The following is a 21,245-nucleotide window of genomic DNA, read 5'->3' on the forward strand; positions in this document are numbered from 1 at the left end:
TTAAAAAACTAAGAGGTTGTGACCTTAAGTGGTTAACAATGACACAGCACGATAAGTTTTTTAGCTCTTGAAGGATAAAGTATAAGGCTTCTCTTAGGAAGGTAACGGATAAATAATGACACTATGAGCCAAAGAGAGAAAAAAGCAGTGAAAATCTTCCCCTAGTGATTATAAATATGTTCTCCAAGTGATTACAGATAGAGTAAAATTATTCATCAAAGAATTTTGCAAAGATTCTTTAGGTTCCAGAAGCTATTTTGGCTCTTCTGGTCTGATGAACTAGATAATTAAAAATTTACTCTGACAGTGTCATTCGGATCTGCTAATTATTTACCAATTTCTGCTTGACAGCATAGTGCTGTATACTAGACCTAGTTTATATTATCTCTTAATATGTATTTCAGAAGTAGAAATGAGCAAGCAGCATATGTTGATGTTTTCCTTTTGTTACAATTACAAAAGAAGGAAATATTCTATTATCACTCTGCCATCACCAGTCTTAGGAAGTATCTGGTATTTGATATTTAATATTTTCATCTACATGTGCAAACATTCCCTGATACTCTGAATGTCCCAGTGCTGAGTATTTTTCTTATTTTGAAATCAGGGAAACAAAAGAAAAAGAGCTATTTCTTTCTTAAGAAATTAAGTACTAAGTCTGCTGGTTTTGTGGACTGGTGATCAGCCCTTTTAATCCTCCAGTTTAGTTTTCAAAAGTCATGTACCCATTTTTCCCCAAAAGCATCCATACATTACCTGTGCTTTATTTCTGCACTGTAAGAATGTATTCTTTTTTATTAACTGTGATAGATCTGCTCTTTACACCCTTACATCTCATGCTATTGATTAGGCAAACAACTTTTGTCTGACTTCTTCATCTGCTTCTGTGCTCAGTTTTTGCATGCGGTCACCACTGGTGCTTCTATGCTTATGCTGGCTGTTTTCTCGTCCTCTTGTGTCCTAAACACTATGGAAATTATAATTATTCTGGAACAAAGATTTTAGTTGCATGTTGCTCCAGTGTGCAGGGAACATATTCAACTAAAATATTTTAGTATTATTTCTAGAGGATACCATAATACATCTTAGAATAACCATTGGTAAAGAATATCTGACACAGCCCCTACAAAGTTAGTTTTACAGCCGTTATTCAAATTCAGTCAAAAGCATCACCTAATGTTATTCCCTAATGATTCAGTCATGCTGGGCATTGCTCCTTTTCAGCAGAATTCTTCCTTGAAATGGCATTCCTAAAATAGATGGAATATAACTGTTCATGAAAAGATTAATTGAGGGTATTTTGTACTAAGATCGTGGGGCTGTGAAATTAGAGATTTGGACTGGAAAGTCCCTTTGTTTCACCATGTAGTTTAATTCAGCACTGTTGCTAAATAATTATATTTGGCTGTTCTCACTTGAATATTCTATTTCCCATAGTAAAGATTTTATGTTATGCCCAGAGCATCTCGTTAAATTATCTTCTCACTGGGCTGGGTTTTTATATAGGTTTTCTCAAATGCAGTAACATAAAATACTGATATAAAAATTAGCAGTAAATACTAGAAGGCAAGAAATTACAGGGAATATCTGTGAGAGAGCTATCAGAAAAAAAGTCAGAGCATAAAAGGCAAAAAAGGAAAACAAAATAATATTATAGCCAGGAGTCAATAATATAAAGATCTTGATGGAATTAAAAAAGTAATAGATTTCATAATCTTACTAATAGTGCATTAGAAAGGAGGCTTTTATCAGATAGTAAAGTTTATGTCTATTTTGATAAAGTATTTATTGATTTTCTGCAAGGCAGTGATTGATGATAAAGGTACAATTAGTGCTTGGTAACAATGACAGAGAGAAATTTTCCTTGATAACTTTTTAATCTGATGTATCTGGACAAACAGAATCCTAGCATTTGGAAGGGAAAAGCAGGGAAACACATTATGCTCAGTGAATTCTCGAAGGCAGAAAGTTAGTATTAGTTAATTTGAGAACATAAATACAGAGCCATACAATGGGAATATGACCCACAGGGAATCAAGAGTCATTGTTTAGTAATTCTTATGCTTTATGAAATAAATTCAAATGTATATTATTTACATAATCCTCACAATGTGAAGAAGGCCTTCTATACTTGACAAACAGCCACGATGTAATGAAAGGGAAAATGCCAAGCATATTTCTGCTTTCTGTAGTGCTATCCCTTGCATTTGTGTTAGGTTTTTGGAAAAAGCTACTTTATGAAGCTTTCAATACCACATCTCACTGATAGTTGATTTCTGCTATAAAATAACAGTGGCCTCCCAGACCTGGTACATGAGAACTCAGAAAGAGCTCATTATCTAATCAAGGAGAGGAATCTCCTGACTCACTTTGTGGTGGTATATGACTGTGTGCACACTGTAGGTGGTCTACCTATTAAATGCTAACCCTCAGAGCAGGTTGTAATAAACAGTTTGCTAGACAAAATGGTAAATCAAAATGAGATTTAGCAATTTCAAAAGTCTTTTTGGCACATAAGCCACAAAGAAACAGGAGAATTATGGTATTTCACAGTGATTCTTGTCACTGGATAAGTTTTTAATATTCATTTTGCTCTTAATATATCATTAAGTTAATGGACATATTAATAGAATAATAAAAACATTTTCTCTATAATAGCAGAAAAATGGTTAAGGAAGTTCTCATCCATCAAATATCTGAATATCAAATTAAATTAGAGCAATTCACAGTAAACTGATTAGAAAACAGTGAGAATGAAGTTAGGTAAAATAATTCAACCTAGATCAAAATAAGATAAACTTTCCAGAATGCTGTTTCCAGATTCCATTTTTCTGCAGGCAATTTCTTGAAAATAACTGCAGCAAGTTCTTTAAAGACTTTTAATCAATATTTTTTGCAGCAGTTGGGATTGGGTTGTTCATTGTAGTGACAACAATGTCAATGAACTCATTTGGCTTTAATGATTTGATTCTGGCAGCAGCTACTAATTCTGCTTACCACGATACCTAAGGTTTTTGTACAAAGGTTAAAGATAGAAGAAGCTCCTGGGATGGCTGACAGGGTGGATTAGTTCTGCTGAGCCCTGCAGGAAAAGGTCACCACTGCAGTACACAAAGGAGGGTTGTCACTGGGGGAGGTGAAGTCACAACTAGCCTACAAAGAGAGCTTTGGGTTTGGGTAAATTAGACACTGGCAGGACTAAGTAGGATTTGGTTGTTCTCTCCTGATTATTTTTGCTTTTGCCTATCAATACTGCTTCTAATTTCACTGCCCAGCAGCCATCATTTCAATGGGACTGTCAGTTGTACTTCCTTCTCTCTCCTCCCAATATTATTTTTTTTGTGTCATTTCCAAACAGAACATGTTGAGCCAGCGCAGCACTGCTGGCTGAGCAAGGGGAAGAAAAAAGATGTCTTTCTACTGGCAGAGGTTTTTAAGCTATGGAAAGTTCCTCTTGGGTTATAATTTATTTTTGAACTTGCATACAGTATTCTGCTCTCATCTATGTCTCACTGAGAATTCATGTTCAATCCTAATAATGTCTGTGTCCCACTTTCAGTAAGGGAGTAACTGAAGATCTCATTACTTAAGATTTTACATGATTAGTTGTTGGGGTGTAGGTTTTGGACAGATTCATAGGACTGTGCAGCATGTCATGGCCTTAGGAGACAATTTCTCAGTTGCACAAGGTAATTTTGGCTATGAAATATGGCTTGCTAGGAAAACGATGGCTCAGCTGTTCAGCCTGAAATGTCACACCATTTCAAAGGCTTATCTTTCACAGTTCTGCATGTTGTGAACTTACTAGGCTGTACATTGAAGCCTACATACCCAGTAAGAATATTATACGTAAATGGCAGTGCATGAGAAAGTGGCAGTTTGCTAAATGATGCCTGAATTATAAGAAATAGGAAGTGATTGCCAGCTTTTGATTTGCATTTAATGGTACCAAGCTGCAGTGAGATGAAAGCTGCTCTCTGAATTTGGTGAACTGATGGTCTGGTCTCACTTAAGAGGACTAATTTTTTTCGATATTGGATTTCTCCATCTGGGAGATGGAGAGTGTTTTCTTACACCAGCTCCATGATATGCTCTCTCGTCAGCCATTCAGAATGTTCAGATTTTTGGATTTTTTGCTGACCCTATATACTCCAGTTGTACTGCAATATGTTGCAATGTAAAAGTTGGGGGTTTTTTTTATTTTTAGGGGACCAATTGCAAATCACAATAAATGTTCCTTCCCAGTCCCGAAAAGTAAATTTCTGTGTGGAGAATAACCTGTCAAAAGGCGTGCCACAAACTTCTACTGATTTTAATGACATTGCAGAGAGAAGACATGGTCTTGAAAATACAATTTAGTGTTTCTATTTCTCAGTTGTCTCCCAGCAAAAAGCTGGATGAATTAAAAAAGGCAGAGGAAACCAAATGGCTAGTTTGAAGAGCTGTAAGCCAGTGAATTTAGTTTTGGAACATGAATATTCATCAGATCTTATTCCCTAAAATAATCATCAAACACAACCTTTCTGTGGGAAAGCTGTCAAGTTTGACGTACCGTGCATTCAGAACCTGACTCACAAATTATTAACTTTCAAATGGAAGGATCTTTTCGAGCAGCATTAAGCGGGGCATTTTAGCAGTTTATCATTAAATTTTCTTCAGTATTTGTAAAGTTCATTGATTTCAGAGAAATAAAATGCATCGGTGTATAAAAGATGAAGACTTAGTACCTAGGAGTGAACCAACTCTTCCCCCTTCAAACTTTAAAAGTAAAAAGAGGCTAAGAAATTAACTCAGATAATTTGAAGTGGCAAATTAATTTGTCTCATATTTGGGAGCAATAGATAGAAACAAAGAAGTAGTAGGAGACCTTTCTGCTTTCCCTTCTCAGATGCATTATTTGCCATAATTTTAGGCATATTGTCTGTAAACAGACTGCAGGGTGTACAATAGCTGGGGAAATCAGGCCATTTGATGGGATCCTTAACTTAAGTGTCACACTTTTAGACATCCGTGCTTGAGAATTTTGATCTCTCCCTAAATCCTTCATGTCATAAAAAAAAAATATGTTACATAATATCAAGAAACTTGTCTTTTGAATCACTCAGAAGTAAGTGCTGAAAATCCTCTACGTTATGGTTTGGTAACAAAGGCAATCTTTTGTTCTCTAAGGAAAGTTTTAGGAAAATGCTAATCTTGGGGGAAGGATATTTAGGGATCATTTATACCATAGAACATAAAGGGTTTTTATTTCTACTCTAATACTAGAAATGTACATTTCCATTATCCTTATGAATTTCTAATATCTTCAAAAAGGTTAGCTAGGATCAGGTATTTAATTGTGCACTGCTTTATTAAATATATTTCATTGTTTCCAGTAGGTGGTTTTAAAAATTAGTAAAGTTGTTTTATATCTCAGTTTGTTTCATTTCTTCCCCAAGAGACTTCTGCTTTTATGAGTGTCTCAAGTAAAGGATTTTAAACGAAATTACTTTCAGCAATTGAACTATAAATAAAGTAGTGAAAATTTCCTTCAGGCAAAGTCTGATAAAAATTTTTGTACTATAAAAAACAAGCAAACAAAATGCCAAAAAGTTTTAGAGAAACCTAAACTGAAGAATTTGATAAGGCAAAAGGCAAATAAACAGAGAATGAAGTATCAGTAGATATCAAAATTGTTTTTGCTAGCAAATAAATATCTTGACTTCTACTGACAGACTATTTTGATAGTGGAAAAGAATAAAGATATAATGAGATGGACTCACATGCTGCACAATCTACAGGAGACCACTTAATAGCTTGTTTATTTTCCAAGGATGAACACTCCAGCATTCCCAAGTGTAAGCCATCACATTTGACAGATTTGAGAATGACCAGAGGCCTGAACCAGCAGCTTGCCGTGTTCAACTCTGCCAAATGCTTTTAATAGCAGAGTAACAGCAAAAAAAATTGGGGGCTGAGTGCCTTGTCAGTCTTGGGAGACTCCTAGGCTTTGCTGTGTTGCAAACAGACCATGCCTGACTCATACCCATATATTTTAATAAGAAGAGGAAGGAGTAAATTTACAATTTTTCATAGAAAAGCTTGAATAAGTGAATGAAAATCCAATGGACTCTTCTTGTTTGTCACAAGGAGTAATCCTGTGATGTTTTCTGTAAATATCTGTAGCAACTAAATTCTCTTTCCTTTATGTGGGAGCACCTGCCAAGAGCTGGACAAGTCTATTTGCAGACGACTGGAACTGGCTTCCAACTTGAACTTTGATTTGGCACTCTCCTTTTTACTCTTCACCAGCATTAATTACAGTGGCTTTTTGGCTTGATGACTAGATTTCTGTAGAATGAATCTGAGGCCAAAAGCAAGGGTGTGCTTAAGCCAGTACAAGTAGGTGCTTCAGCAGGGAAAGAGAAGTAATACCAAGGGAGGGGAAGCCACACTCAGAGCTTCACTGCTGAACACAGAATACCCTATGGCCTTTTATATTTGACCCTGTACCCTACCCAAACTTGGCTTTTGGACAGTGTGTATATATTGTCTCCAACATCCGGTTTTCATATGGTTATTAAAAATAAATCCTTAACCTACTTAACAATCAGATGCATTTAAGTGTCTCACAATCAGAGCATTAGAATGGTATTACTTGAATAAGACATGAATTTCACATGGATTTCTCTTAGATGCAGTGGCAATGTTAGCAGTACCAGCTGAAAATCAGAGATTTGAATGAAGGATAAGAGATCAACCATCCTTATTAAGGCAGTGAGTTAGCAAAAAGTGAAATAAGGTCAGAGTTCCTCTGACTGTTCTCTCTGGTGTTCTCCTCCTTTGGAAAAAGCCACAAAAATAGCAAGGCAATTGAAAAATTCCCTCTGTGATACTGCTGCCCCTTTGCCTTTACAGCAACTGAAGCAATAGAGTCAAGAAAAGGGAGTGGTGGGTTTTTCAGGATTTTCTTCTGCACTACTGCAAAAGAAAAGGGTACTCATCATTAATTTTTCTAGAACTTTAATACTGAAATAAATGTTGCTTCTCTCATAGTTGGTCCTATCTGTTACATTTTAGCACAATAATTCTAATTGTTACCCAGTATAAGATAGGTACCTCGCTACTCAAATTTTAGCTCTTCTAAACCATTTTAGGTTGTATTTATGCCAATAATTCTATATCTTACCTGGTAAATGAAATTTTGGGGGAATTACATCTGGAAACGGGGACTTCATATAAGGAAGAGAGCTAGATGTCATAAGCGTGGATTATTTGTAGAAGAGCTATCATATCAGTAGTAGTCCATATTGTATGTGCTGGGGATTTTAAGAGGTAAGTTTACAGTAGAGTTTTCACCCTGCTATAATCTATTCTCACTTCTGCAATACCCTCTGCCCTTTAATTTCCACTGTTTCTGGTAATTTTATGTGGTCTGTCAGAGAGCAGGAATTATCTGAATTTTAGGTTAAATGGGAGAGAATAGAGCAATTTCAGATGAAAAGTAAGTAAACAAAGTACTTGACTAATGAAAAGACAACTTATTTTCTCTGCTGGAATTGTATGGGAGGGATTTTGCTGCAGGCCCTGTGCTGCTGTCTCTAGTGCCCTTTGTCTGGCTTGTATGTGTCTAGGGTAGAGACGATGCAGCAATTCAGTTCTCCAAACTTCACTCCCTGCTAATGTCTAGAGCTATGACCTTTGTAGGTGACATTCACCCTTTTTTCATGCAGGATTTGAGCTTGGTGTCCCTCTCTGCTGCAATCCATCATATTTCCACAGTCTCTTGCTGTCTGGTCTTTTGTTGCCTTTCTTGCATCCTAATTCTTTCTGCAACACTGCAGATGGGAATTTTAATTCTCAGTACTCCTAGCAGGCAGTAAAGAGGATTCTAGTCCTTTCTGTTCTCTTTCCAGCAGGACTACATGCTTCATGTTTATCCCTTATGGTTTGCTTTTTTTCATGTAGAAAAACTGAACTTAAAGAACAGTGAGCATGCATTCTTTCTTTTTATTTTCTCAATGACTTTAGATAACACTTCCTCACTTTCACAGCTTGCCTGGGGTTGGGGTCTTTTGGGTAGCAATAATAAATACTGAACTCACTCTTTATATTACTAAAGTTAATTTAAAAGGCACACAGCTGCAAGGATAACTTGAACTTAAAATGCGCCTTGCTTCCAAGCCCAATGGAATCATCGTCATTTTGGAAGGACATTTAGGCTGGCTCTGAGATGAGGTGTCTGATGCAGCAAAGTGAGATGCAGCCTGGAGAGATCCTGCCCCTGGTGCCCAGCAGGATGCAGTGGGACTGACAGAGCATATATGCCTTGATAAACTGTAAAGGCCCATCAGGTGCCAAAATCTCCTCTCCTATGGTCTCTGTCTGCTACTATCATTCCTCAGGCACGTGTGTGGCTGGGGAGGACCAGCCAGAGGACTTTTGTCTCTGTCGTTTATGACTTCTTTGGTCCTATCATAAAATTCATTTTCTGCCCCTTGGTATGAACCTCAGTGCAGTTCCCGATCTTCCAAAGTCCATTAAAAACAGCCAGAACTTAATTCCTTAAATTTTTGACAGATTTTGATATGTTAGGGGAGTAAATCCACTCGGACAGTTATTTATGTGTCTGCAGGGAGATCGGGCATTATTTTTTCTGCTGCTGAAAACGTTACAGGCAGAAATGTGTCCCCTTTTTAAAACCCGCTGTTCACACCACATCTACAAGCTGTGTCAAAAGTGTCTTGAATCCATGAGCACCATTATTCTCTTTCAGTCAATCTGGCAATAATAGGGATTTCAGTACTTTTATCCCCGGGAAAGGGAGAACTCATGGTGAGATACATTAGTGCAGCCACCTTTTCAGCTGATAGGGGTTCTTTTAATGTGCTGTTTCTCTGAAATTTGAGCTAAAAATAGCCAAGGGAATTATTCTGTTATCCAGAAGAGGGACTACAACTTTCTAAAGGGTTTAGGTTTTTTATTTTTTGAAGAAAAAGGTTTAAAAACCAGAAGTTAACAATGCCTCCAAGAAATATCTGTCACTATACTAGGAAGAATATAAAAATGTTTAGTATGCATAAAATTGGTTATTGTTTTTTTGTGTGTGTGTCTTCAGAGATTTGATCAAAAAATGTAATTTCTTTTTAAAGGAATTTTTTTACTCTGGTTTTGCATTCGATTTTGACTGATTTTCTTAGTTGTTACAAGAGAAATTCAAATGTTTCATTTAGGAAAAAGATTATTATTTAAAATTTTGGTTGCCATTTTATGTTACTCTTTACTATTTTATTATATTATATTATATATACATATGTTTTCATATGGCTAGTATATGTTATAGTGTTTCATTGAAGATGCTTCAATTTACTAAAAGGTGCTTTTGTTCAATGATAAATCATTTCCACAATGATTTGAAATATCAAGTGAAGTAAATTGAACTATCTGAAAGCTAAGATACAAAAAGAACATTTGTAGTGTCCTATTACACCTGTTTTCTCAGTGAAAGAAAGTTATTTCTGATTTTAATATGATTAAGTATAGATTGACTGAAATTTAAAAATTAGTTCCTAAGCTATTCAATTTTTGAGAAAATCATTATTTTTTAAATTTTGCAAGATGTTTCATTTTCTATTTAAAAGATAGTGTATTGTCAACTATATTTTATTTGAAAATTTCCACCTATCTTTATATTACCCACAGTTCCATGATAGTTTACTCCTTCATAGTCCAGAAACCTGAGCAGTTTATCTGGCCTATAACTTAGTCCTAAATCCCTGCCCCTTCCAGACTCTTAAAAATTGGATAAGGATTAGGTTGAAACCTCAAGTGACAGTTCCATAAGTGAGCTCCTGCCCTTATTGGCAAGATGATAAACACATGGCACAGGGATTTTTTAAGAGACTGAGACTAACAGGGATTGGGTACCGCTAGCATATGGAATAAGAAATATGTTTGAAAATGTCTGGTGATAGAATTAATGACAGGTGTGATCTCTGAGCACAATTAAATTGCTATTACTGTCAATGACTGCTGTTAACGACCCTGTGAAAAGCAGTCATGTAACATAAGGTGCAAATGAATATTTAGATTTGCTGCAAAAACCTGGCACAAGTCAGGATTAAAGATAACATTAAACTCTTCAAACAGAATTTATCTTAAACTAAGCAGTGTCAATAATATGAATTCCAAGATAGCCCTTTAATGCAGAGCAAGAAAATATTGAACATTTGAGATACTGAAAAAAAAATCAAATATCAAATAAATGCTTGGATGGCTAAACCTCTGTAAATAAGTTAGGTTCTGAAATCTCTGTTTTCTAAACTCAGCACCCTGGCCTTTGTGGGTGAAAAGGATAGAGGGTCTTGAAAATCTCAAAAACTCAAACCTGGATAAAAATGTTCTGTGAACCTAATTATTAAAAAGAGACTAAAGATACACCTGAACTGCATTAAGGTTTTGGTTTTGCTAATTTATAAGCAATCTGATTTTATATATAGAATCATGAATGTCTGATACATTTAATTCGTATTGCACATTTTCTCTCAGAAATACTTCTGCTTTGCCTGTGTCTTCATGTGGCTGTGTATTTGCATGAGAGTTAAGAAATATAATTTTTGACCTTTATGTTTTAAGCAAAGTTTTATAAAAATCAGCCAGTAGTTTTGTCCAGGCAGCAGTGACGAGTGAGACCCTGAATGTCAGATGCACAGGGAGTGTGACCACTGACGCCTTTATTCCATACTGATGCAGAAAATCAGGTCATGCAGATGCAGGAGAAAGTCCCTTCCCACTTTCTGCTAAAGCTGTAACCTGGATCATTACTCAGCAAAATTTGGGAAAAAAGAAAGAGGTATGAGATACAATCATGGCAAACAAAACCAAGTAAAGAAAGACCCTTGTGTTCTGCTTCACTTGTCCTTTGCCACACAGGTTGCTGTTGTAATGCTGACTGCAAGCAAGTAATCCTATTAGGCTTCAGGAAATAGGCTTACCTTGTTATCTGAAAATATTTGGGTGGATCAAGCTCTCAAAGAGGTACAAGGGGGAAGATTTTTATTAAGAACCTCTTTAGGCCTTGAAGTAGCACCTTTTCCCACAGTCACAGCTTATTCCTAAACTCAAGAAACCAGTACCTCCTCTTGAGACCTGCAGGGAAAAAATAACTTTGCACGAAGCTATGCATGAGAAAACCCATTGTCCCCCCAGACTGAGCTCATTTCACACTTTCAGAGGCACTGTTTTTCCAACAGTTCTTGTGTGTTCAGAGATGCTTCCTGCATCCAGAATGCTCTACTTGGATGGCAGTGCAAGGCTGCCAACTCTGGGACCGTGTTACGGTAAGAAGGTTATTAGGGAGTGCTGCAATGAGGTGACAGGGATATGAGAGGTCTAACTCTGTTGTTACCATCAGCCTCCACTTGTAAAGGATGATTTAAAAAAACACAGTGTAATTACAAATTAAATATAAAAATGTGGATTTAGTCTCCGTCTGCCACATCTTCCCATTTTAAGCAAGTGACGGTGTGGGGTAACAAATACTCGTTGCAAACCAAAACCACTCCAAATTTTACTGTGCAACAGCAGCAAAGTTCTATAAAACTACTGGATTTAAGACTTGGATATTTATAGGATAAGTATCATGACTAGAATGAAGACAGATTTACTTATCATTCTGCTAACATAGTTATGTACACTGTTTTTTTCAGATTGAGTTAAATCAGGTGCAGACAGGAAAAAGAAATCCTTGCTTCTGCTCATAAGCAAAAACAAGACAGGTAGTTCTAGCAACAAAGATGATTAAGCATGAGAGACTGTATACAGCAGAAGAGGCTAACAGTAAATCAGGATTCTGACATTGGGCAAATAATTACTGGGAATAGTTCTCTTCTGAGCAATTATCAGGAAGATCTGTTTGGTTTCTTAATATGCTGTAGAGACAAGGTTGAATAAAGAGGTTTGATATTTTAATATCTCTCTTTCATCTGAAGCAGTTGACTGACAGTTTGCAAAGGTGAATGGCAAATTCTTCTTATCTCAGGGTGTTTAAGGGGCTGTTTTTGGTATGATTTTTCTTTGACTATAAATGCGGATACTATGACATACTTTATGTTTGTGGCATCATATTTATCTTCTCAATTTGAGGATGGGAATTGGCCATACACAAAGTGAAGAATGAGATTTTTATTTCATAAAGTGATGAGGTAACAAGAAGTAAAAGGGTTTTATATTGCTTGTTAACTTCTGAAGAACTGCATGGGCAGTTTATTTTGTTTATTTGTGCTCATTCAACTAATGGTAATTAGCTTGTCTGAATCTCCATTGGAAAAATGTAAACATATCTTGCATCCAGTGTGTAGAAAACTTAACAAACAGCAGCAGGAAGACAATTCCATCAAAAGATTTTCTCACTTGGTTTGTTGTGATATTGTCAACAGCTCTTAATGGAATTACTTTCTTACATCTTGCTTCAGCCCATATATTACTATTTTCCAAAGATAATTCAAAATATAATTAAAATGGATGCTGTTTATGTGTCTCATGTAAAAAAAAAAAAACAAACCCTGTAACATTCCAGAAACAAAATATCTTTCTAGCTCGATATTTATTGTTTTATTCACTTGCCTAAATTTCATTTTATAAAATTCCTTCTTCTGATTATTTATATGTTCTGTTAGGAATTTAGAGCTAGGTAATGACTTTCTGCTGTCCCTATCATGTCAGATTAAGTGTTTTATTCAGAAATAAGTGAAAAACAGAAGGGGTTCTGGCAAGGACTTATTCAGATCCTGTGGTGTGGGTATGCAGGTTTTTCAAGGTATGTATAATTATCTCAAGGAGTGTAAATCTTCCATTAGTTCTTTTTTTTTTCCCTGCTGGATCTAAAACCAAATTATTTCTTAAGGCACTTATTAAATGCTTGGAAGAATATGGAAATTAACTGACCTTGCAAAAATGCATTTTTCTTTAATTGTGCTCTTGGGTTAGCTGTATTTTCTGTAGCAGGATATAATTTCTAATAGGATCTTCTTATAAAATAAATTTCTAACATGAAATAAAAAATCTTTTCAATGTGATACTGCATTAAAGCAGGTGCATAAATGCACTTCTTTTTAACTCTAAACAATTTTCCTCCGAATATGCTGAGGGCGTTTTGAAATGTACATGGCATATTTTCTACCTTAAAGACCTCAAAGTAATTCGGGGTTAAGGCTTCAGCAGTCACCTTGTTTTGGTATGACAGGTAAGGCATTCCACGTGCTGAGGAAAAGGTGGTGGAGTACGAGTCCAGCTGGCTATGTTTTCATTTAGCTATGAGCATAGAATAGCTATAGGGAATTTTATGGCTCCTGTAAGTTTCTGGTTTGATTCAGGGCCTGGGCTTTGGCTCTCACAGTCTGTGGAATGAAGGAAAGTATTGATTTTACAAACTCTGTGCCCTCTTGAATGTGTCTGTGAAGGGTCAGTGTAGCTGTTTCATGAATAATGAGCAGCTGAGATCACAGCAGAAGATTTAAAAAGGATTAATTCATGTTGAATTGAACTTTGAAGGAGAAATTTTGCCAGCTGATATATTGGCATGTAAGTGAGGAGTTGCTTGAAGTAAAACTGTCCAATTATTTTCTTATCTTTTCCTCTTAATGAGCTAAGAGATCATTTCTGTTCTCAAAAGTCAATTATGGAAGTAGCTATAAAATCTTTATATTCAGCTGAATCCTGTCTTACTCTCCTGAAACATGACCTGAAATATGGGTGTCAGAGAGGAGAGTTCATGGCAGCAGCCCAGAATGCATGTTAATATTCACTTCACTAGTGTGCTCTAGAAAAGCAATGACCACCTGCATGGAATGTGTTGTGGAGGCTGATTTTTTTCCTTCTGTTCCCTGTTTTGTGGATTTTATACATGTAGAAGTAGCTTAAACATTATCTGCCACTTGGCCTTAATTTGTTTGAGTAAAGGTGTACTAAGTTCAAGCGTTCTGCTGTGGGCATATAGTTTAAGTCCTACACTTTGCTGTTATCTCTCCAGTCTTTCCTGCTTACTCTTTGGATTATCTGCCTTTGTCTGTTGACTACCTAGGGGATTAAATGCTGACTTTTTATTTTCTAACTCACATTTAATGTAGATGCCTTGCACATCACTGACACAAATTGTCTTACACCCCAGGTAGCTATTCACCTCACAGGCACCTAAATCTAGGGGTTTTGTGTTTTTAGAACGCTATAATTTAAATAAGTATCCAGTTTAAGTGAGGATGTCCAAGTCCTATCCACTGCAGTAGACTACTGTACTAGCATCTTATTTGGCAAACATAAGTGTGCTATACTAATCAAAGAAATTCCTGGTGTTTCTCATACACCTACTGTTTCTATGCAAAACTGTGTAGTGACATCCAGAGGCTCTAAGAAAGGGAGAGGGAGACCTGCATCATCTATGGATTCGCTGATACAAAACAATGAGCTGTGAGCAGGCAAAGAAAGGGGTAACACCTTGCTGTTCACCACTGAACTGCTCTTATGGATTTGTAGATCCTCAAATATTCAGAAGTTTCTGTTTAGCTCTGAATGTTATTCTTGTGTCATGAGCTCAGTTGTCTTATTTCTCTTCTAAGACCATTCTCCCTAGCAGGAGAAATACACTTGGGCACCATCCTGCATGTACCTGCCATGGTAATGAAGGATTTAGAAATGTTTAAAAGGGCTTCACAATTCAAAAGCTCAAAGTCACTATAAAAAGCAAGTAAAGGTTGTTTTGCTAAATGTGTTAAGATTCCTTGAATCACAAATCCGTACAAAAGTCCCTGGGAGTATGTGTGTTCCATTGGCATTAGCAAGAATGTGACTAAGGATTTCTCCTTCCTAATCAAGTACCTGTGTCTACTGTTGTCTAAAGCTCTTCATGTGCAGTACAAAACATGTGACAAATACACTGCTGCTTTTCATTCAGCTACAGACCTCCCCAGAGAGAACAGTTATTCTGATTAAATGAATACTTCAAGAGGAAAGATTCTGGTGTTGTTTTCTAGATCTGTATTTTTGAAAGCTGTAGCTCCTGCTTCTGCTTGCAAAAATGGGTAATGAGCCAAAGAAAGCAATTCGAGCAACTTGTCAAATTGTGAAAGGACTGGATACATTGACTGAACCATAGTTTTCTGGTGTTCATGACAGCACACTGACTGGAGTCTTGTTGTGTCTGATGATCTCGTGAAAAGCTTATTTATTTGCACACTTAGGCACTTTGGCTGGAGGTGGTCTCAAAAATGAATGAAGTATGCCAATGTTGAGACAAATTGCAGGCACTGACTCAGCTTAGCAGCATGGTGGACTCTGATAAGCTGGCAAGTTAAAGGGCTTGTAGGAAAGTGCTGAAGGTAGAAGCAGGAAGGGTGGGTGGAACAATGATCATAAGTGCTCTATCATGTCTTGTCTGCAACTAGACTACTTTGATTTTCTGAAAAAAGTACTTTGAAAGGAGAATATTTTAGATATCCATGGAACTAATACAGATTGTTAATACCACTTCCTCTTGTGGTATTACCTTCAGAATTCATTATTGCTCTCCTAATCCAGTGCATTTTTATTTTCAGACATCATGCAAAAATCTAGAAAAATATGTTGCATATTGTCTGCAGGTTCTCATTATATAGGCTACAGTCAAATTGCATCTTTGCCCTAAAGCTCTATTGCTTGCCTGCCTGATGCATGAAATAATGTCTTATTTTGTATAAAATATTCCTCTTTTGGTTCATATAGTTCAGTGTGTGAACTCAAAAAAACCCCAGATACTTGTGGAAAGCAAACAAAATCAAGTTTCATGAGCACAGTTGAGTGCAATTTGTCTTTGCATTTGAGGATACTTGTTGGAAGGTGTTTATAACCTTTGTTCACCTCTACATACTGAAGTTAAGCACCATGTTCTGCCTTCAGACACTTTTCTATTTCCAGAAAATTATGTGGTAGGGAGGTCAATGAGTGGATTATTATGAGGAGATCTTTTCAGTACTAGCACACATTAATGAAAGTGAGACAAAGAGTGATAGTGCAGACTAACCAACTGTGTAGATAGCAAGTCATGGATTTCTCAAATCTCTGGAGTCTTTGATATGGTCAAGGAGTTGAAACATTGCTTGAAGGATTTGGAGCAATTTGTGAAGCACTGGGATGTGTGCAATATTCATAGCCACCTTCACCAATTAGTGACAATGTCTCGCATCAAAATGGTCAAGAACCGTTCAGATTTGGAAGATGCATGCTAGAATTAGAGGATGAGCTTTAGCTAGTGAAAATGATATCATTGGCATAACTAGTCCTTCAAAGGAAAACATAGATGTAAGCAGAAAGAATATTGGCAAAGTTACTGCAAAGAGTCTGGGCAAAGTCAGAGGGTCAGAGGGCATGAAGTATGTTTTTGGATGAAAGCTGTAACACAGTGGCCATCAGTTTAACCATTTGTGCATGTATTTGTCTCCTTTTTACGAATGTAAAGCTGAGGTACAACAATAGTAAGGCCAAAAAAGTGGTGATGGGTTTTGACATGCAATTTGAGTTGATAGTAACCTAAATTTGAAGGTATCCCCGCAGTAAAATGTAGGTTCAAAGCACATATTTCCATGCATTATATTTTTTCAAGTCGAATGCAAACCACTGAAGTAAATTAGAAGCTCTTTATCGGTGTCCAATTTATTTGAAAATGTTGGTTAAAGTCATCTTGCAGATTGCAGGAAGTATGGTACACCAGGGGCTTCAATCATGCTTTATATAGTCCCTTCTGTTACAGAACTTTCAACTTCTTTGAATGAAGTTAGAAAACATCTTTCCTTAATGCAAAATTCGGATTAATCCCTCAAGCAGACCTCTTACAAGCACTAAATTAATTACGCATTTCAAGAGAAAAAATAATATGTGGTTGTGTTATCAAACACTGTGGTGTTATATGCATTCACAATGAGAGCAGTGACTACTGGGCTGTTTGCTTGTTCTCCGCTGATTTGAACCCAGACAAAGCAGCATGAGCTGAGCTGCTGAAAATAAAAATCTCTCAGGTACATGCAAGCAGTGATTTTTGAAGACAATTATGAATTATCAAGAAATAAATTTTTCTTAGAAATAGCAAAATCCTTATCCTTAATATTATGTCTTGCTGAATATCAAGGTTCTTCTCCAGATCATCTTGGGATGCAAAGGTTTCTCAAAAAAGTTGCCAGAACTTGTAAAAACAATGCACTTTTCTCTGGGAGCCTCAGTCTCCCAGATAGCTGAACACCATTTGCTGATATTTTCTTTTAAAGAAATCAGCCTGAGTCTAATGCCAAGAAAAATGAAGCAAATGCTGTCCAGATGATAAGTAGTTAAAATACATTTTTTAACAGCAAAGTGGTGTAACGCATTAATGAGCAGCAGTGCTAAGCTGATCTGTCATAGACTGTAAAATAGACTGTGAAAAAGATTTCTCTTTAAATATTTTTATCTTTTTAGATAAAAATAAAATTAAAAATGAAAGATGGAGCTCAGAGTGTATATTAAAATATCAATGAATATTGTTTTGATGAAGGGTAGGAGGAACAACAACTAAAATTAGTTTGCTGCAGACTCCCACAAATGGGTTTTCAATCTCAAAGAGATGCACAATAATTTTCAGATATTTTTGTCATGAGTTTGCTAATTTAAAGGATACATTAATATGAATCATCGATAATTTTTTCCAAATTATAAACAACATATTTTCATTGTCAAAAACATACTTGACTGATAGCAGCTCTAGTATCTAGATTTGGGGAAAGAGGTCTATAAAAGTAGAAACAGTAAGTACTGAAATACAAAAATTTAGCTGCATGAGCAAGTTAAAACAACTCTGGATAATACATTAAAATGCATAAAAACAACAATCTTCATTGCCAAAGGGGTAGCTGGTATGGTCTGTTCTGTTATAGTTTTTGGGTTTTATCATGTCTTTTCAAAAGGCTGGTACAAAACGTTGTGTCAAGTAGGCATTAGTGTCTGTAACAGTCCTTAGAATATGCTAGAACGAAAGCAGGTTCCAATATTTCAATATTTTTAGGTATACTGAATACTGCCAAAAAATTTGGTGTATGAAAGCTCACAGATTAACAAAACATCTCAAATACATATCATAAGAGTAAAAAGAAAAACTCCAGGCAAATACAGTGCTGACTCTGAAAGGTCAGTAGTGGAGGTGTCAGAATCATCTTCTATACAACTTCGAGGATGGCCACGTGTGTTCCCAAACCCACTAATAATCCACTGGTGACTGAGGTGTGATGAGTGTGGGACACCACAGAGAAGCCATAATTGAAAACAGGATCATACTAATATTTGCCTGAAAACTTTGACTGTAGAGAGCACAGTCATATTTTGTGAATCAGCTGAACCATTCCAGAATTTAGAAAATGTAAATTTTGTTACAGAGTAAAAGGAGCACACAATGAAGTACGAAAAATTAAAATCTATAATAGTGAAGAGACATGGGGAAAGAGGATGTAATTTGATCTTGAGAGTCTTAGGTAGACTCAGAAAACTGATGGTCGAATATTATTTGACATTAATGTCATACATTAAAAGTTCATGTTCCTTCTGGAAGTATCTAATATATATAATTTTGGATCTGGTTTATGATATTTTTCTTTTTTAAAGAGTAGCTTTTAATTAGGTAATATTATCTTTTTTAGAACTTGATCACATTTATATTATTTCTGTTTTTATCCATCCTTAAGGCTCTCAGTCTTAACATTGTTCTAAAGGTATATTCCCATGTGGTACACAGCATTTTATTAATGGCTTTTTAGCATCAGTGAAATTATGCATCACATTAGACAGTGAAAAACAGCCTGCAAACAAAATGACTGGTGCTTCAGAGATGGTTCTTAGATGAATGTGGACAGCCTGTTATGTATGACATTATAATTTCATTATTAAATCACTTATGTGTTTATCACCTGGAAATGTAGCAGAAGACATATTTATTTGTAGTCATTGTACTCAGTGGTGGAAAGTGCAGTACTATAATAAACTTGCCCTCTGAAATATGTTTATCTTGTCACTGAGCTGGCTTACTAATGTGATTTTCCACCTTTTTCAAAAGAAAGGTAATGCTTGCTGCAGTTGCTATGATACAAGACTAGTGCACTGAACTTTCTGGTACATCAGCACACATTTTGTTCCATGCAGTTCCCTGTCACTGCTGCTGTCTCCCAGAATTCCAAATGTAAAATAAGGATTCACAGATATTTTTCTTGTTTGCTCTGAATGACTAGTGGCAATAGTACTGAGCTTTAATTTAACTAGGGGATTGAATTACATTTATTTTTCTAAAAATCTTCTCATGAGGCTACAAGAAAACAAGAATAAAATGCACTCTCTTGTGTTTGGGACTTTATCAGCAGGTGTGAACACCTAGCTTTCTCTTTCTAGAATTTACATATCTAGAAAAGGCTTTATCAACCCTCTCCTCTCTAAGTGAGGAAAAGATAAAATGAGGCATCTTCAGTGGACAGTTTATCCCACAAGCGTTTTAAGCCAGGATGAATTACCTCCTGGAGGAGGCTGCTTTTAATACTGGTTCAAAAAGACACCTAGATAACTTAAATGAGATACCTAATTTTATAAACTTAAAATTATAGGACATGAATCCCACTGAAAGTGATAAGGTGAATTTTTTTCAAACTTCTGGCCTGTGAATAATCCAAAACAAGATGAACAGGTGGAGATGTAGCAAAAATACTGGAAGTATAATGTTGTATATGGCAATAAAATAAAAGTCTAAGTGTGATGCCATAGAGAAGTAGTTTTGTGTAGAAAAGTCTGAGAAATAGACCTCCCTTCCTTGCAAAAGTAAGGCTTTCATGAGAGTTGGTTATGACATTCCTGTAACATCAGCCTCTCTCTCATTTGCATTCTTTGCCTCAATCTCCCAAAGCAAAACAGTTGACAGACTGTGCTTCTTAAGAGATGTATAACATATTCTCTGTCAGCTCCAGTGACAGTATTCTCAGGGATTCCTATTTTGATGACATTGCACCAGCTAGACAGAGGCTGAAGACAAGAAAATAAAACTTTTGAAAATACTGGCTTCTTGCTGTCAGTGGATTAGTCAGCAGAAAAGATGCTGGGGATTTTTTGGGTTTTTTTTTTTTTGCGGCGGTTTTTTTTTTTTTGTAACCTTGCAATTCATCAGGTCTTCTCCAAGATATTAATAGTGTTTTGACTAGCAATATCAGGTAAGCTTAATGGATTTCCCTGCCAGTGTACTGAATGTGATTGCAATGAAGCATGAAACGAACTGTTTTAATGACTTATACTTAGACCTGGTGTTAATTTGTCAAGGACACCTGCATTTTTCTTTCATTAATTGAACAAGCAACCTCTTGGCTGCGAGTGAATAATTAATTTAAAAGTCTGAAGAACAATATTCATTGTACCCTAGGAAATTGTACTGGAAAGTTTCTGATAAATCACTTGAAAAATAAGTAATCTCATCTGTTGTTTTTGAGATTATTTCTGCCTGTTGAGACACAGTATGTAAAGAAGATATGTTTCTTTCTCTGCAGCTGGGATGACAGCAGCTCGGTTAGCAGTGGCCTCAGTGACACTCTTGACAACCTCAGCACAGATGATTTGAATACCACCTCATCTGTCAGCTCTTATTCCAACATAACAGCCTCTTCAAGGAAGAACACTCATGCCCAGGTGAGTAGCTTTGTTGCCATTTGTTGCAACACCCCCCAAGCATGCAGGATAACAAAAGAAAAAGATTTATATCAATGCCTCTAAAAAATGAAGTATTCATATCTTACAAAATCCTCTATTACATCAGAATGCAAGAATCCATAGACTCCATTGACCCAAATTTGGGCTGTGAGCTGACATTCCAAATTCCCTGCTCCCAGGGCATGCATCACTGCTGAAGGTGCTGGCTGGCAAGGCCCAGCTCTGCCCACCCTGGGGGAACTCCCACTGGTCCCAGCCCCTGCTGCACCCTAACACAAAAAAAATGCAATGTGACTGGATCTGCGATCGTGGATTTCTACTCACTTCCGCTCATTTGGAGTATCTCTTTCAACAGATAACATAAGAAAAAATAATATTTTTTTTGCTTTTTATGAGCTGAAACACATTAGGGAAGAAATAGGTAGACTGCACTGTCCTTTCAAATGGCAGAGATTGTCTTCTCCCCGCTTAGGTCCAGGGATGAACGTGTCAATGCAAGCTGACAATGCATAGTGTCAAAATAGATTTCTAATAGCATGGAG

General features: G+C 36.4%; 1 protein-coding gene across 9 annotated transcripts in view; it reads left to right on the top strand.

The window, feature by feature from the left end:
- NAV3 (neuron navigator 3) overlaps positions 1-21,245 on the top strand; it is a 510,531-nt gene that overhangs the window by 424,206 nt on the left and 65,080 nt on the right. For all 9 annotated transcript variants that reach the window (XM_088164978.1, XM_088164973.1, XM_088164974.1 and 6 more), the window contains one exon: positions 20,544-20,682. In XM_088164978.1, coding sequence (XP_088021104.1) covers positions 20,544-20,682 — 139 coding nt within the window. The remainder of the gene's footprint in view (positions 1-20,543; positions 20,683-21,245) is intronic.

Source organism: Sturnus vulgaris, chromosome 5 (assembly GCF_052056855.1).
Source record: "Sturnus vulgaris isolate bStuVul1 chromosome 5, bStuVul1.hap1, whole genome shotgun sequence".
NCBI classification, from domain to species: domain Eukaryota; kingdom Metazoa; phylum Chordata; class Aves; order Passeriformes; family Sturnidae; genus Sturnus; species Sturnus vulgaris.